This window comes from Ischnura elegans, chromosome 7 (assembly GCF_921293095.1).
Source record: "Ischnura elegans chromosome 7, ioIscEleg1.1, whole genome shotgun sequence".
NCBI lineage: Eukaryota > Metazoa > Arthropoda > Insecta > Odonata > Coenagrionidae > Ischnura > Ischnura elegans.
In genome coordinates this window covers 117,964,844-117,984,079 of record NC_060252.1, presented here as the reverse complement: position 1 = coordinate 117,984,079, position 19,236 = coordinate 117,964,844, and the positions used below count along the sequence as shown (strand labels likewise).

The 19,236-nt window shown below is 40.3% G+C and overlaps 1 protein-coding gene across 5 annotated transcripts in view; it reads right to left on the bottom strand.

Moving 5' to 3' along the window:
- Positions 1 to 19,236, bottom strand: part of LOC124161917 (Golgi reassembly-stacking protein 2-like) — a 100,764-nt gene that overhangs the window by 52,576 nt on the left and 28,952 nt on the right. For all 5 annotated transcript variants that reach the window (XM_046538175.1, XM_046538172.1, XM_046538171.1 and 2 more), the window contains 3 exons: positions 13,515 to 13,605; positions 7,063 to 7,189; positions 5,302 to 5,512 (listed from right to left, as the gene is read on the bottom strand). In XM_046538175.1, the coding sequence (XP_046394131.1) occupies positions 5,302 to 5,512; positions 7,063 to 7,189; positions 13,515 to 13,605 (429 nt within the window). The remainder of the gene's footprint in view (positions 1 to 5,301; positions 5,513 to 7,062; positions 7,190 to 13,514; positions 13,606 to 19,236) is intronic.

Here is a 19,236-nt window from a genome sequence, read left to right as displayed (position 1 = left end):
CCCACGGAATTTTAGCGGCAGCCGTCCTAACCGCCATTTATGTCGCCCTCTATCGCTTAGTGACGAGAAAAAAAAAGAAAAACGAGGGCCTCCACCCGTTTCCAAAATAACCTTCGTAAGTTAATATTTCGAGTTACTCTGTATATTCAGTTGAATGTGCTATCTTTTCCATTGGTTATTTTTGTTGAGATTCAGATACGATTATAAATTACGTAGGATATGATTATCTTCTGGCGAATATTTGAAGTAAATTCTGTTCGAGTTCTTCGTCCGGATATATCCGCACAGTATACTGTGCTCAATCATCTTAGCAAATGTTGCTACGAAAGACTTCATTCTTCATTCGGACCATATTCTTCATACCGGGTGTGAAGTGCTATCTTCATATAGTATTTCTCTCTCCTTTTATGCCCACAGGAGCAAGGTTACAACCGGAAAACGACAGGAGAAACATTTTCCATTATCGGAGAAATAAAGAGAGAAATGTTATTATCCGCATTGATTGTTTTTCTACAAGATATGTTTCATCATTTCTCAACGTGTGTGAAGTATTGGTTCACTTGCGTGAATTCCCAAAAATGACACGCAAAAACCTGTACATTCATCTCATTTAGTTTTCGTGTCCCTTTCTCCGCCGTATTGAAAGTTATGCAAAGAATCATTGACGTAAAGAAAAGATTTTCTTAGCTTTAGCACTAAAAAATACTCGTGCCATAATCGTAAATAAATGTAGAGAGGAAAGAGCAAAGAAAATAATTTCAATCGAAACGTCAGCAGATAAGAAGAGAGACAATTGTAAGCGCGGCACCATTTCACCGATAGTGGAAGATACTTCTTCAGCCTCTCTCCGGTTAATAACTTACCCCCGTTGCAGGTAAAGATGAACCATGCCCTTCTCCACAATCGGGGAACGTGGGTGGGGTGAATAAGAGTGGGATAGGATTGCCTGAGGAAAGAAGTGGTCAGAATATGGTGCGGTGAAGGGGGCAGGAGAAAGATGGGTGGGGAAAGGGCCTTCAGCTCTGCCTCAGTTTACGTTTGAGGGGCTTATTTTTCTACGACGCACTCAAGCTCCGTCCTTAGGGGGGGAGTGAATGGGAAATGCTGGGGAAGGAGGGGTTTGGGATGCGTAAGATGGGTGTCAGCAAGATCAGCAGAAGGCCGCTGCCGCCGGAAGTAAACAAAGACTTGGAAAGAAAGATCTCTCGGCATGGGAAAACTGGGAGACGCGCGAGAAAAAAGCTCATGGTTAGAGTTAGAAGTGCATCTACATTACGAGTAGCCTGAAAAATAAGTTGGTGGTTAATGGAGCCCAATACTTAAGATATTTAAGTTGTTTACTCAGGAAGGCTATTATATACACGAAAAGATACTACTAAAAAATCTGTTATTTTTTTTCTTTTTGCCCTTCTCCATCGCCGCTTCCACCATGGTTTCTCACTTGCATAAATGGGAATGAAATTGGGGACCTAACTCGTTAGCCAGATCAAAATATCTTAATGTTTGGAGGGCAGCGTGTACTTCTTTTTTATTTGGTGAAATTACTTCACTTTCATCTTTGTCGTCACTGCTATTATGACTAGTCCCGGCCGCTGCTTCATCCGATGCATGTACCGGCATCCCATTGTCGCAAGCCTGGAGATCATTGTAAAGGGCAATATAATCGTTTGATGGTGCACGCAGTGCTCTTCCTGCTTTTTCCAAGAATTTTTCAAAATCATCTTTTAAGCCTCTAATATCCTCCGCAATTTTATCCGCTGCAGCTTCCTGAAGGTATAACGTAACGAATCAACCATAGCCGTGATATTATAGCGGTAGAATTTCTAGTAGGCTCGTTGTATCAATTACCAACCTCAAGAACATCCTCATGATAAGCTATCAAAGGGAATTCGGCCGATTTCCAGCAATTTGCGATTGTAGTGGAGGAAATAAAGTACGTCTATGAACCGTGTTTCTGTGATGAAAAATGACAATTTTATTAACTTGGCCATTTTAGCAAAGTTAACAAAATCGTTATTTCTCATCGCAGAAACACGGTTCAGAGACATACTTGAATGCCTTATTGGCAGGAGTGCGATGCAAACAATTATTTTTGATGATGGCATTGATTGATAGATTTTCAAAATGCAGTCAGAGCGGTCACTTTTGGGGAGATAGGCCCCATGCTCGGAGGGTCGAAGAGAGGGGCCAGCGAGGGTGAGCTCGTCGAGGAAAGGGTCCCGGATTAGGGACCCTTCGAAGTGCTTCGGCGAAAAGTAGTCAAGTAGTCTTCGAAGTACGTTCACAGCAGCCTGCCTTGCAAACGCACCAGGTACGTTCACAGCAGTGCAAAGGGTTAATTGGGAGTGCACAAAATACCCCGCGCGACCTTCCTGACATGTTAAACTACGAAGTATTGTCGATGCGATGTTTACGAATAGGCAAGTAAATAGGGGCATTATGTCAGTCGCGATATTTTAATTAAGTCCTACTTCCCCTAAATTCCCACCGTGAGGTTTTAGGCAAACCCTTTCCCTCCAAAGTTGCACTATGATTTACGATTTCACACTTTTGATGAACCACAGTTGGTAGCGCTGATTTTTTTAGCTACTTATGCCGGCGTAACTAGTTTTGTTGACAAATATTTCACCTTAGTTCGTACAAACGAATGCCTTTCGCTCTTGGGGACCGATCCGAAGTTCGTAAATTCTAAACATTTCGTATAATCGAATAGCACCATGTATTTACCATAGGCTTTTCGCCGGGACCGCACCATCACTTATTATAATCGAAAACTTTGTAAAATCCTGCTTCGTATAATCGAGAGTTTACTGTATTTTCTTTCGAAGCTAAGGTCTTCGTAATACGATCCCAGCTCGAGCTGGGACCTTTTTTTATTTCGGAGAAGAAGAAAGCTTCAACCGGGGGGAGGCGAGTGCTGAATGGAGGGGAACACCGGATCTTGGGAAATGCGCTAATGTAACTATCCCACGGCACTCTGCTTCTCCCTATCGCATTCCAATCTCCTTGGGAAGATTCAAACTATGTGTCTGTTTTTATTAGCCATAAATAACACGTTGTAAACACTTTGTCTCATTTTTATCAAATGATGAATGAGGGAAAATTATTCGACGGGACCACGATCTTCAAACGATCAATGCAGGAAAATGATACTTTGGGGAACGATAGATGCGGGAAAAAATTACATTGTCTTTATGGAACTTAATTTGGGACCAGGAGCGGCGAACGATAAATGCGGGAAAACGATGAATGCGGGAACGATAAATCGGGGTTCCACTGTAATCGATTACGACATGAAACTAAGAGGGCAAGGGAGCCTTGGTGGAAAAGACAGTGTGAGGAAATGGAAAAGTTACAGAAGGATGGAGAGGTAGGCGCGTTATATGGCAAAGTTAAGTCGCTATCGGGAGGAAAAAGAGGGCCAACCATGCCTAAAATTAAGGCTAAAGATGGAAGGATACTAACCGAGCGAGAAGAGGTACAGAGCAGATGGAAGGAATACATGGAGGAACTCTATAAAGGAAGGAACAGACCGGAGAGATTGACTTTAAAGGATGAAAGTGAAGTGGAGGAGGATAATCTTGGGCCGGGGATATTAGATTCAGAATTAGAGAAAGCACTTTGTGATATAAAGGCCAGGAAAGCAAGAAGCGTGGACAATATCCCGTGTGAGCTTCTGACGAATCTAAGGAAGGAAGGTAAGAAAAGGTTTTTCGAACTAGTACGCAGGATCTATGAGGAGGGATGTTGGCCGGAGGATTTCGTGAAGACGGTTTGAATTCCACTACCGAAAAAGAAGAAAGCTGTGGAATGTGGAGATTACAGGACTATCAGCCTAATATCGCATGCGGCAAAAGTGGTGCTTAGGATATTGAACAGACGAATGGAGGCGAGGGCAAACAAGTAATTGGGCGAAGATCAGTTTGGTTTCAGATAAGGGAAGTCAACTCGTGATGCAATGAGGTCCCTCGTCGAGAGGAACCTAGAATATGAGCAGGACGTGTATGCCTGTTTGTGGATTTTGAAAAAGCTTTTGATAGAGTGAACTGGGTAAAGTTATTGGATATTCTCAAGAAAATAGGTGTAGATTGGAGGGATAGGCAACTGATTCGTAATCTATATATGGCCCAGACTGCGCAAGTGAGGATAGCGGACGGAGAATCTGGGTGAGCAAGAATGGGACGAGGAGTGAGGCAAGGCTGTCCTCTTTTGCCGCTGCTCTTTAATATGTACGCTGAAGAGATGGTGAGGGAAGCATGGGATGAATTAGAAGCAGGAATAAAAGTAGGAGGAATGATGTTCAAATCAGTGAGATTCGCAGATGATCAGGCGTTGATTAGCCAGTCAGTGAGGGGGCTTCAGGCCCTAGTGGATGCGTTATACAACCGTTGCGAGAATATGGGATGAGGATTAATCACAAGAAAACTAAGGTTATGCAGTTTTGTACAGCATCACGAGCGAGGAATGTGAGACTTATGATAAAAGTGGGTGGTGAAAAACTTGAGCTGGTTGAGCATTTCAACTATTAAGGGAGTACATTAGAGGAAAACGGACACAGTAGTAGGACATTAGGAAGAGAATTGCATTAGCAAAAGAGGCGTTCATGAACAGAAAGGAGCTTCTGAGAGCATCATTAGGTAAGAGTTTAAAGAAAAGGTTAGTGAAGAGTTTGATCTTGAGTGTAACGCTCTACTGTGCGGAAACGTGGACATTAAGGAAAGACGACGAGAGAAGATTGGAGGCATTCGAGATGAGGGTACGGAGAAGAATGGAGAAGAAAAGGAACGACAAAGTGCTGTATATGGTTGGCGAGGAGAGGCATCTTTTAGATGAGGTACGGAGGAGACAGAAGGTATGGATGGGAGGGGTACTTAGTGAGGAGGGGATGTTGAAAATGGTGTTAGAGGGTAGAGTGTTAGGGAAAAGAGGGAGGGGAAGGAAAAGAATAGGATTTTTAGATGGATTGAAAGGGAGTAGGCCTTACTGTGAGTTACTTACTCCCAGATCACTTCTTTCTCCATGGAAACCTACCTTAATCGGCAGAATACTGTAATAATAATATAGAATATCTTATCCAATTAAGTAAAATGGATTAAACTTCAAAATTTCCCTGAGCTCTGGGGGGTTTTTATCCCCCTAAACCCCCCCTCGCTGCTTGAGTACGCAGTAATAAATACTTCTCCAAAAGTGCTCCAAATCTGTGAATCTAGTTTTTCGTAATGTGCTCATTTACATTCATGGCTAATTTTGTCCGCAAAGGGGCCATGACTCGTAAAACCAACACGGCGTTGTTGATCATACCTTTGGGATGGAATCAGATGCAGCTGGAGCCAATGGTGGGGAGACAGCTTGCGTGGGCGTCGCTGCAGCTGGCATCTGCGCCGGTTGTTCTTTGGGGGATGAAGTTGGAGGCGTGACAGCTGCCTTGACGACACGCGGTTTACCTCTGGCATCGTGGTTGTTGCGGATCGGGATGCGGTGAAGGTATCCGTAGCCAATACCGCAGCCAACACTACAAGGGAGAGAAAACAGAATTAGATTCATTCCACCACTCAATACAACAAAAAAACAACAGCAAATGTCTGGAGTTTTAATGCAACGTCTTCAGTTTTCCCAGTGAAGAATATGGATGAGGCCTTGCTGGGTTTCACATCGGTTACGTTGTCATACACTTTACAGTCAAAAGAATACAAGATTAATGACATTATTACAAAAGAATAGCCATGAGAAAAAATTCCCCTGGACCGGGAATCGAACCACAGACCTTTGGCTTTCCGCGCCACTGCACAGACCGCTACGCTATCCAGGTTCCTTAATTCCCATGGCAATTATACCGAGGTTCACGGCACTAGGTGTTAGGTGATTGAGAACCAATAGTTAGGTTAAAGAACATGGATAACATAGTGGTTCGATTCCCGGTCCAGGGTAATTTTTTCTAATGGCTATTCTTGTGTAATAATGTCATTGTTCTCATATTCTTTTAACTGCAAAGTGTATGACAACGTAACCAATGTGAAATTATCTCATGCTATCCACACATAAGTACAATGCATTTAGAGCACTAGGTATTCCATAAATTATCAAGTTCAAAGAGAACCACCACGTACTACAGTTCAAAACAAGCACACTCATTTATCTCTACAGCTGTAAGTTGTTTCCATGCTGGCGAGCTATAGTCTAGGTAAAAAAAACAAGCCTCAATTCAGTTATCATTTTCTCCCTTATACTACTGAGATTTTCCTCCTTTCCAACATTTCTACATTGATCACCTACAGCAGAAAACACAGCCATATAACATGCATCGGAAAGAAGAACACAACCCATGATAATCACGAAATCAACACGAACGTAGACACAACCCTAAATCAGTCAGTGGGAGTTTATGAGTTTTGCCTAACTTCACAAATTTGAGGGCTGTAAAATCCAATGTATAAATATTGTTCTAATGTGACTGAGATTCGTGATGGCGAATATTTAATAACGCTTCTTCACAGAAAATAACTTTAAGGCTAGTTCACAGGTGATAGCTCATGAAACAACGTCATGAAACTTCGGTTTTTGGAATTATCGTATTATAAAATTATATGTGTATCATTATACCTATTTTGCCGCCTTAAATACATGAAATAAGACCGTGATCACCATTGTGCGGACGTCAGCTATTGAACTATAAGGTTCTAAATATGTCAGCTGCAGCTGCAATCCTTGTAAATTGAGGATAAACATGACTCGAAATAATTGTCGAGGCCTACCTCGCTTCAATATTTATTCCGTTTAGGGCGGCCTCGAAACAGCGACAATATGCTTCGTGGAATTGCAACTTACGGAAACGTGGAGGCTTGAACGTCGCCACCTCGACATTGTCGAGGATTCGACACAATCAAGGCCTTCATGAATAAGGCCCAGGGCAGGGATTATAGATTAAGTAACAACTTAAATTTCTTAATGACGTTCCTTTAACTATAGATTGGATCGGCTCCTACACCGGGACAAACGATTTGCTTCGTAAAAGCAAGACCTTTGTGATAAGGTTGTTAGCGAGAGTGCTGAATGTTCACTTACCTCCCCTCTCCGCCCCATCCCGAGTTGGGCGTGATTGTCACCTCACGGCAAGCGTCCTCCTGCGTGTTGTACACATACAGCTTCAACGCACGCCCCTCGTGAGCCTCAATCAGCGAGAACAAATCCTCTGCAACAAAGACAAACACATGTAACACTTTCTGAAACAGACGCAACCACTTTCCTAAGTATCTTGAGAAGTAAGGCCATTTTATGCTCTTAATACTTAGTCAATCTATTACAACACATGTTTAATACAGCGATTTATTCCAATTCCAAATGCCGTTTTACAAGGAGCACGTAATAGGGAAATTGCATACTTTTTATAAACAGTATGCTGATATATTACAGTAAACACTTAGTACCGCAATATAATTTTTTCCGCTTAAAATTCAGTTTATACACTAGAAAATGACTCCCAAAAGTCTCCCGAGTTTTGCGGGCTAAAAAATACTGCCCCCACTAATCTTAGGCCGTGACGTCATAGTTCAATAGGAGTCCAAGATCCAAGCCCAGTAACTGCAGGTTTGGAAGAGCCATGTTGCATTTAAAGGAGAACATGGGTGAAATACGGAAAAATTACAAGTGGTGCATTGTTTCTCTGTGCAATAACACCCCAGAAAAAATTTTTGTCAGCATTTCCACCGAGCAAATTAGAAGAAAAGCCTCGATGCATGCCGTCTGTCGGGATGAGCGTTACGGAAAAATAAGAGTATAATAATCGGAATGATAACCCCGTGTGCTATGTAAGCGAAGATAACTTAAATATAAATATGTAATATTTCCATATTTCATTGACTGAATAACTTGAAACTGAGATTTTTCGATAATTCGGCTGCCGTAGAATAAAAAATCAACTTCTCAACAAAAATCGAGATAGGTATTTCTCGATGGTTAAGATGGACTCAAATTATTTATGGCACTTGTTCAATTTCAGTTACGGAAGGACATAGAAAATTCTATGATGCTTAAAATCAAGGGATGGAATATGAAAATAAAGAGCAACGTTGATCCTCATGCATTGAGTGCCAGCCAAGAAGACAGCGTTTTCTTCTACTGTCGGCGTCAAAATGATGTGCCGCTGTACTTTGCAAATTTATATCCTGGCTTCACAGCATGCTATAATAATGAACTATACGTCATTCTAAAGGAAATTTTATCCTAAATTCTGATTTTATTACAAAAAAATTCAAAAATGTAGACGCGGCCAGTGCAATAAATGACTCCACGCACCGAAAAATTAGCCGTTTTTTTAACTTTATGAACTTTGCAACTCAACCAATGGAAAACAACTACGTCTACAGCATTCATCTTCATTTACACTCATCAGTGCGGATTAATAAAATGGCTTTTGGGTATTTTTAGAACTTATATTTTGTTATAAATTAATGAAAATATTTAAACATTATCTTGTCCCATAGTTTACCTCGAAAGATAAAGGAAGTTGTAGATGGAAAACGAATGGAATCCAGAGGTGGTCACATAAAATGAATCGCAGCATTCTTTGATTTTATTCTATGCCGTTGCTTGCTTTTCAGAAAAAGTTGAGTCACAAGAGGAATACTCCACGGCCCCTGATTTGGAAACTGTGGAGATAGAGGAAGACGTGTGGATCAGCAATTTCCATTTAGTTGGTTGTCAGGATAAACCAAGGATCCATTTAAAAGTTGTCAGGCCATCGTATAAAGATAGGATCCTGATGTGCACCACAGGGGAAATGGGGTGTTTGAGGGAAAGTCAAACCTAAAGTTGCCCGAAGAATTTGCAGTTCTATGTTGCTCTTTCCCCAGTTAAAACCAATTAGAAATTGTATTGGTTTGATATTTCCACCACCGGTTCCAGTGATAGCGTGAGTGCAGGTGATCACAGTCATCGTCAAAGGTCATTCTCTACGATTTCTGATACGGAATTTTTAAGTGACAACCAATCGCAATAACGATGAGCTCACCTTTAGAGTAGGTTTCAGATATATCGTGAGAGAAGCTCCCAAAATGTATTAAAGACTCTGTTTGGAAAACATGCACATTCTAATGCTAATTTTGGAAGTATTTATTTAAAAGTAACTTATTAACACCCGCAGACATTGTGTTTATTATATTGATCGAAGGGCGATTAACCGATTCTTTCTGCAGAATAGGAAGTGGCTTCAGGGTTTTTAGTCACAAGATGGTAGATTGTGTTGGAAGTTCGCCTATATTATCGCTACTAAATTGAAACATTAATAGTCTGGCTTCCTCAGAGCTTCCTGTCGCCCTCCAGGCAAGGTATTTTTAATTTGAAAGTATCATCGAAAGCTTCGAGGTGGAAATAAATTCACCATAAGACTCTAAAGGACTGCGAAAAGAATACACATTTCACATGAGTATACGCTTTCGCCAATATTACATGCAAGTCTCACTTTCTTATGAACTATAAAACATTTCAGATGCACATCAGCTACCTTTCCATTTCTCGGCATTGTCTTTCGGCGCCGAAGTCTACAGTTTCACTAAAATACCCTGGTATCATGATAGAATCAGTAACAGGAAGCTTCCTAGGATCAGCCTAAGAATAGCCATATTCCTTCATCTTTCCGCAATCTATCGCTTTCAATGAAGAAAAAATAGATCAAATAATATCCCTGAATTCACAATGAACAACTCCGATACGTCTGCACTTCAATAAATGAATCATAACCACGCCGTCGCTTGTATTCAAGTATGCAACCTCTACTATGGCCGTGCCGCCGTGCCTCCTCATACTGAACTATGACGTCACTTTTCTACCAGCCAATCATCGGGCGTTTTCGATTCTCACGTGCATTTGAAAATTCTCGTGAGCTTTGATGCATTAAATATCGCTAACCACGTCATAAAATAATAAAAAAACTTTCACCGAGATATGCAAACATATATTTTTATATAATTTTGGGGCTATTGATTATATCTGAAATATATGCAAGTTCCCTATTGTTCAATCTTACGTACATACGGAGGCGTAATCAATATTTCGTCGTGTATAGCGGAGTATTGCTAGAATAAATGTGAGGATGCGTGGATGCGAGACATCAAATTAACCTCTACTCTAATCCCGAGCATGCATTCTTGCAATTTCAACAAACATTTTCAGTGCTAACCTGCAAAATGAAGTGCCCCATTTAAAACGACCTTTAAGAGAAAACGGCATTTCTTAACTTAGCCGCCATCATGAATATCATCTCACTTCCAGCACGCTTTTTGAACAGGCATCTACAATTTTTGTGCTCAGAGAGGTCAAAATAAGGGCTGTTGACCGATTGCAAAACAAAATACCTCTCGACATAAAACAAAGGGGCTTGAGTGGCTCTGGCCAGCCCAAACTGCCCCTGGTGATTATGGCCAGGGGCGGTCTGGCCAGGTCAGCCGATCGGCAATCGCCTTGGGCCCTGAGCTTAGTAGGCCCCCACAATGCGCTTGTCTCTCGTGAAGCCTATACGTAAGATGTAGTAAAAAATACAGTAAAACCTCACATTAACGAACTCTCGCTAAACGAAGAACTCCGTTCAACGAACAACTGCTATTGGTCCGGCCAATTGCCTATGTAAACAGGGTAGTGAAAAACCCCAATGAACGAACTCCCCTATTATGAAACCGATTTTTGAAAACCGATTAAAAAGCACGCGAAGTGATTGGATAATACGCACTTAGGCTTCCTAATTGTGGTCTCTGGCCCGCAATTTGCATTGCAGTTGAAGAAATCAGCACTGTTTAGAAGTGTGCGAAGGAAGAATGAAGATAACGCAAACAGACTCCCTTCAATTTCCGTGCCCCTAGGATGATGCAACATGCATATCACACCCGGGGAACGAACTCCCGATCAACAAAACGGCAAAATTTCGGTCCCTTGAGTTTCGTTTAAGAGATGTTTCACTGTACTCAGATTGCTTGAACCAAATATATTTTGCAATCATAACATTCTACGCACTCATTTCTTGTTTTATTTAAAACATACTGAGGGTATCAATATCATATAAAAATAAATTAAATAAAAGGTTGAGAAGATAGAAGAGACCCTGATGCTTTTCTGAAAGGACTACTCATAATGGTTATTTTTAGAGGTGTGTCGCTTCCGCTACACGGCTCCTGGTACTGTCGGTTCTTCGCTGAAATTTCTACCGCATCAAATACAGACAATGCTACATTGAGGCCCCTTTCAGACAAAATGACTTCTAGCCAGCTGCCGTTCACGTGATATTTAGGCGGTGTTCAGAAAATGCAACTCTCTGCAATGCCGTGTGGACTGCAATGAACAGCAGCCAGTGGAAAATCGTTTCACGTCAAAGTGCTCTTATGATTGAATCACGTACATATACAGTAAATCTTCGACATATGAGCAAGATATGTTCCGAGAAATTGTTCGTAAGTTGATAAACCCACGCAAGGCATCGAAAAGTGTGGTTATCCTGCAGAATGCACTGCATTGCAACGTTGCGTTAGCTCATGTCCGCTCAGTTTATCCATGGTGTCGCTGTAGCGGCATATTGAGCAGTTTATTGCTGAGGTTATAGGAACTGTGACAGTGAAGCATGCAAGTGAGTTGTCAATTAAAGTAACAATTTAAGCTACATCGCAGAATACAGAACATATTTTGAACTGACTCACTAGTTACAACAAATTAACGGATGATGTCATCAGATGTTGGGGGAGTTTCACTATAGATCCTGATGCTATGAAGTATGTAAGCTGTGCTCCAAGCATATTTCGCGTGGCCAATCAAATTCAACCACTACTTTTCGTATGAAGTTTTTCACGGATTCTTTTATCAATGTTGATGGTGGTTTTCGGGAATTGCTACGTATGTAACATTTTCACACTCAACGTTTCACTCCTCCTACTGGGAGCGTTATCAAGGGAATGGGAGGGAAACCGTTCTCGTCCCGAGCTTATATTATAGGTTTCGTTAACCTGTTGTTGACCCGATTTTGAATTTTAGGCGATAGCCGTCAGTCATTAGATTGGGCCAGGAACCCTCTCCATAAGCGGCTGAGGTTATACATCCATCCTCCCTATTGAAGTTGTTTGGCCTTCTTCGCTATCTCGACGGATTCACGTATAAGACGCTGATGATATTATTCCGTCTTCGCCAATGCCCGTGTAACGTTAAACATTATTCTATGCCCAGGGCTGGAGGCATAATGTTCAGCGACAGCTGATGCATCCCACTGATGTAGTTTTAATGCTCTTTCGTGCTCTTTAAGCCTTTGGGAGATTGAACGCTGCCTCTGTCCCACGTAGCTTCTGCCGCAGCAGCAGGGAACCTCATACACTCCCATAGATTAAAGGGGAGGATGGCTACCCTTCGGTGAAGGTAGGATACTATGAATTTTCTTCACCGTGCAGAAGCCAGTCTTCATGTAGCCTTTTTGAAGGATCCTAGCGATTCTATCGGTGACCCCGGAGATGTATGGAAGTTTAGCGTATGTTAATTCTTCCCCTTGTGTCATCATCTTGAGGGGGGTGTCTTTCTTTCATCGCTCTTTTTATGAAAGAGACACTGCAACCATTTCAGTGCCCACATAAGGTGTTGCATTTCACCACTGATATGCTCCGCATCACACACGGTTTTGGCTCGGTGGGTTAGCGTTTTGAAAAGGCCTGCGTCATTAGCATATGGAGAGGGTTCCTGGCCCAATATAATGACCAACGGCTATCACCTAAAATTCAAAATCGGGTCAACAATAGGTAACAAAACATGTATAAGCTCAGGATGACAACAGTTTCCTTCCCATTCTCTTGATAACGCTCCCAGTGGGAGGAGTGAAACGTTATTTGAGCATGAAAATGTTACCTACGCAGCAATTCCCGAAAATCACCACCAACATTCGACAACTACTGTTTTCGGTGAATGCCTGTTTGGTACTGCAGGCAATATTTCTACCAAAACAGAATAAATAGGGTAAAAATGTTGAATTTTTAAAGTCAAGACCTGGAGAAAGAACCAGTGGCTACCTGATGTAATGTGACACATTGGTCGATCATGCATTCTTTAACAACGTGTTATTTAAACTTTTTTTTACTAGGAAAATAAAATTATGGAGACAATCTTAAGATTTTTTCTACAGAGCTTTCCTGCTGATTTAATTCTTTAGTGAAATTATTGTCATTGACTTCTTGTTGTTGTTCATCAAAATTTGCCATTAATTCAGATAATAATAGTTCATCCTTGGAGCCGAGTATCGAGAACCAATGGGAGAGAATCGGACCAGTGCCGAGAACAAAAAAAATTTAGGAACCGACTCATGTCCTTGGTTATTTTAGAGGCTTTTTATGTTTCAGTGGAGTTTCAAGGAAAAAATTCAAAAAATGGATACTAGAACCAGGATAAATTAGAAAATTTTACAAGCTATGCATTCTCACAACATTTATTCTTGAGAAATCACTACTTTTTATTAACTTTTATCTCGACTGGGGCCCCCAATCACCCCACAAAATGTTTACCACTCTTGTGAAGAACCGAGTCAGCTCCGATAATGTAATCCTCGAAAGCTCGAAGTCCGGCCTCCTCGGCTGGCGACGATGGGTTCACCTCCTGGTGGCAGTCAAAGGAAACACAAACGGTATCATCTAGACTCAACAATTAGAAACAACACTGTATTTTTCATTGTCTTGCAATTTGGAGTAGGCACCCTCCCAGATTGACTTCATCTCATTCAAGTGCAAATGACGATACCTTTTCCAACAAATACCCTATCCTCAAAGGTACTTTTTATTCAAGATCGACCGACTAATACCCTTTTAGACTTGCGAAGATTTTTAAAGACTTTAAAGTACATTATATTAAAAAATAGTAATAAAAAAGCAAGAAGTATCATTCAACTTTAAATTGAGTCCATAATTTAGTTTAAAGTTGAATAAAGGAATTAGATTTCATATTTCATTCAGGAATGGTAACAGTAAATAATTATAAATGGCTCTCTTAAAGGCTGATAATGTATTTTCAGCACGAACATTCACTGGTAATTAATTCTACTTACAGGAGAATGAGACTTGCAAATTCATAAAGAAGTCTGCTCAGCCAAATCTCATGAATACATGAGAGAGTATTAAAGTGTTCGTGCACTAAATACATCGCATACATACTTCAGGATTACGAATTAAACCAAGTCTTATTTTCTTAAAATAATCATTATCGTTTTTAACGTTAGGAGATACAATCGAAGGAAAATACAAAGATAGTGCTAAATTTGAGCAATTGTGATCATAAAAGCTCACTGGTGTACAACTTATGTCTGCTAAGACTTTTAACACTTTGAGTGCTAACCGCTTAATATTATGCGGCGCGAGGTGTTGCAGAATTTGCGGGAGGCGTAATATTACGACGGGCATTTTGTTTACATTGTGGCGGCTCCCGCCTCAAAGTTACGCAGCTGGTATTACTCGGATTCATGCATTTGCTCTTACAGGTGAAGTTAATGCCACAAAGTTATATATTTCGTCATATTTTTTCTCCTTCAAGACAAAATTTGTCTGAAGGTTTGGAAATCCCTACCTCGTTTGTCATTCGTGTGTTCTTTCGCCAGTGATCATGGAGCGAAATCTCCCCGACGAAGACATTGCCAATGCGTTGAATTGTTTCGACAGCGATGATAGTGAAAGTGATTTTGATGACTCAGATTGCGATGATGATTACATGCCCAGCAAAGATAGTTCAACAGGTAATTTCCATTTCTTGCGTACAGTAACGCAACCCGCGTGACCTTTTTTTGACTTCTTTTATATATCTTTTGCGCAACATTTATTCGTACAATTACTGTTTTTCATTGTTCATATGATATTTATTTCAGAGTCTGAAGGTTTGAATGAACCAGAAATGGTGCAACAGCTAAGTAAGCGAGGAGAAGCTCAAAAAACAATGTGCAATCGTAGGGGTGCACCTAGAGGAAGACGGTCAACTAACAGAGGAGCGGGCCCGGGAGATATTTGGAGTGATATTGACGCACTTCCCAAGGTTTTTATTTAGGATATGGAACTTAGCTACTTTTCGAGCCTCTATTCTAACGATAATCTTTCCATCTTTGAAGTATGTAATCTTCACTGGTGACTATGGTGTGAAATCAAATATGTACTGGGCTAAATAGTTCAAGTGAGATGATGATTTTTTGAACATTTTTCGACATTGATTTGATAAATTGTATCAAGGAACATACGAACTTATGTGCAAGGCAAAGAATTGCAAAACTGAGGAGATGGAACTTACTATCCGCAAAAAGCAGATTGCAATCCTGGAAAACAGTGACTCAAGGTGACGTAAAAAAGTTTCTTGCCGTTATAATGCACATCAGCTTTAGCAAACGTCCTCGTATCCATGATCATTGGAGTACTGATCCCGTCTTGGCGTGTGGCTTCTGTCCTGGTGTTTTTTCTACAGATAGATTACTTGCAATCTTAGGAAATTTCCATCTTGCGGACAACCAATTATTCATTGAAAAACGCGTAGACCGTCACGACCCCCTATTCAAAGTGCGTCCATTGCTCGAGGATTTTCAAAATAAATTTCAAAAATCCTACCAACCTGCGGAGGATATAACTGTAGATGAAGGAATTTGTCCCTTTCGTGGTAGGTTTTGCTACAAAGTGTACATGCTCCCAGAAGCAAGCAGTGGTTTTGTTTGGAATGTGGATGTGTTTCATGGCCAGGAAAACTTTGGATTGGCTATAGTCAAGAGACTTTTGGCAACGCTTGCTAAAAAGGGTCACACATTATATACAGACCGATTTTACACAAGCCCTGGCCCGTGAATTGGAAAGCCTTCAAACGGGATTAGTAGGTACTATCATGAAAAATAGGGTGGGGATTCCATTGGCGATAAAAAATGCTCGCCTATCTCATGGATAGCATGTTTTCGCGCGACATGAAAATATATTAGTCCAGCGTTGGAAAGACAAACGTGATGTGTTTCTGCTCTCCACTCGACATACAAGTGACATGATCACTTTCAAAGATCGCAGAGGAAGGGAGAAAACTAAACCTGCGATAGTAATACACTATAACAAGAAAAAATTTGGTGTAGATCTAATTGATCAACTAATGAGTTACGGTGCCCTGGATCATCGATCAGTGAAGTGGTGGCGTAAGCTGGCATTCCACCTAATAGTTATGGCAGTGACAAATGCCACAATCATGTACAATCAGTTTAGCCAAAAATCCGTTGCAGTCACCTATTTTACGCAAAAAATTTGTTCGGAGTTAGTTACATTGGAAGACGAATCGCCCATTGAAAACGCCAGAGCCAAGATAACTAGAATATCTGAAAAGCATTTCATTGAAAAAATTCCCGCACCATCAGGACAAAAGAAGGCTCGAAAGAGGTGTAGGGTGTGCTCCGAGAAAGGGCGAAAAACGACTGGGAAAGCTGCCAGAAAATGTACTATCGTTTTCAAAAGTATGTAGACACCCACGAGCCCCACTTAACTTATGTGGTAGGGTCGATAAAAACTTAGAAGGTTGGCACATAAGTTAGCCTGCATCTCTCACCGGTACGCCAGCAATAGCCAACGAGGACTGACGTGGGGGCGACCGGGCTAGCGAGAAAGGAGTCAAACTACAGGCTGAAATGCCCTAGCGGATAGAATTCGCTGAGGAAACTCACGTCCACGCTCATGTTGGGCCTTCGAAGTGTTTTCTTGCGAGCTCCATGGCGAGGATTTCCTCTCTTCAGATTCATATTTGGACTCACCGTGAACACGGAATGTTTATGTGATTCCGTAGCTGAGTAGGATTACTTCACGTGCATATGATACACTGAAGTTATCGGGAGGTATTCGAATCCGAACCAAATGACTTTTTTATTTTGTGAAAGGTCGATTAATATCAAATTATTTTTAACAATTATAAAATTCTAAGCTTAGATTATTTTTATCTACAGCTTTATTTACAGCTTAATCGGCATGCAAAGTTTGTAAAAAAATAATGAAATAAAGGTTTTAGAAGATAAAAGAGAACCTTATGCTTTTTGAAAGGGTTATTCGAAAGTTATTCTGGAGGATTTTTATATTTCAGTGCGGTTTTTAGGTACAAATATTCTAAATAGATAATAGAACCATCACACCTATCTAAATTTTTAAGCTATGTAATTTTCATTTTTCTTAGTATTTTTATTTACAAAATTGATACTTTTTATTAACTTGAATCTAAATTTTAAGAGCCAGAATAGCGTCAAAATCCATTTGTAGGCGTGCGATTTCCCAAAATCTTCCGGTGGAGGACCCCCTATCATGGGCCCTAGCCGAGGTCACCCAATTACCCTTTCGTCCTTTTTTAAGGGAGAAAGATTTCATGTATCAATTTACTTCAACTTAATCCTTGGATATATTTGTATTTCGCACTCCTATTGGAAGAAAAGCATTGTTGCTTTTAATTACATAACTTCCCACACTGGTGAACAAAGATTTTGTCCTGGAGACGTCGCGACGTCTCCAGGACGCGTCGTTGGATGATCTCAGACGTATTTTTTGGCTGATTTGGAATCTGGGCAGGGATTATTTCCATCACGTCTAGTTTCATTGGGACAGCTGAATGTATGTTTTTTCTTTTACAAAAGTAGTAATTTATTTCATTTATATATCATAATAGCATGAACAGGTAAAAATAATAATTTCCTGTCATAACATGTTGTCCTACGAGAGCATGCCTTCCTGTCCCAACAAAATATATAATTAAACTTGCAGTAACCTATCGTTTTTTTTGATGCAACGCATAATCAGCTTCCACTCCAAATAAGTATGTGACTGTCGGCGCGTAAAGACGTGTGTTTTTCATCTGCAGACGGTTTTAGAAATTTGCTGCTCGCAGGAAATGTCAGCTTATTACATTGTAATCGTTATGAAGTGTCTTAGCTTTCATCATGGGGTCAGTCCGTTTCAAATCACCGAGGCCATGTTGTTCAGCATTTTTAATTATCCTGAATTTTTTTCATTGGTTCCCTACAAGTAGACAATCACAAAACACCATTTGAAAAAATTTACAAGCCATACTTTTTTGGCAGACATTTTTAAAAGGGGGAATGGGCCTAAACAGTGCGTGAACTACCACGATTACTTTTACTACGTGTGCGGTGAAATTACTTCGAAGGCTAAAAGGAGGAATATTACCTTTTTGAGACAGTGTTTTAGACTTTATTATGACTGTCCGTTGGGTGACCAGGATACAGGATCGGAGTCTTCTGTGATATGTAGCAGGTGTGAAAGACTGGTTGGACTGATGGAAAATGTCATATGAATTTTTCCGTCCTCATGATTCGACGGGAAGCTAAGGATCATATTTCTGAAATCTATTTTTGTGAAACAGAAATTAAAGGAATAACACCGCAGTCAAAACGCACTGTAAAAGATCCAAACAACCTAGAATCAACCCCACACTTGAAAAATTTACCAGTGGTGGAACCACACAAAATGTTGATCTTAGCGAATATTCAGAAAGTATCTGAGAATTATGGATTCGAAAACTCGAAAGACCCAATTTTCGGACCAAACATTTCTGATACACCTCATTTTATGACAAAAGAGTATTTAAGTGATCTATTGCGCAACTTAAATTTGTCTAAAAAGCAGAGAGAAATCTTAAGATCACAATTGATGGGTTGGAATTTGCTGGATCCAAATACAAAAATTTCTATGCATCCACCTCTCAATGACGAATTCAAATAATTTTTTCTCATGATAACAAAATTTAAGTTTTGCAATGATGTTCTCTCTGTTATGGGTACTCTTAGTTTTGAATATAACACAGATGATCATTCAGTTCATTGATTCCTTTAACGTCATTTAAAGGCTGTTTTTTAACATAATGGAATTGAACTTCCCTCCAAAGCATTAGCTCATGGAACCGACATAAAAGAATCTTACCAGAATAGGCAGTAAATTTTTCAGTACCCAAAATTTGTGGAAAATTAGAAGTAGCTGTATTTTACTAGGCATACAGTTTCACTGCACCAAAATATTATTGCTTCTTCCGCGATTGGGATAGCAGAGACAGAAAAAATCATTGCTTGAAAAAAGATTGGCTATAACGTAAGCACTCGTCACTGGATTCAAAAATGTCCTTTTCATCTTTTTACGATCCTAAAAACATTATTTTGCTACCTCTAAGTATTAAATTAGGGATTTTTAAAAATTTAGTAAAACATATGTGTAAAAGTGGTGCAGGTTTTACATATTTGAA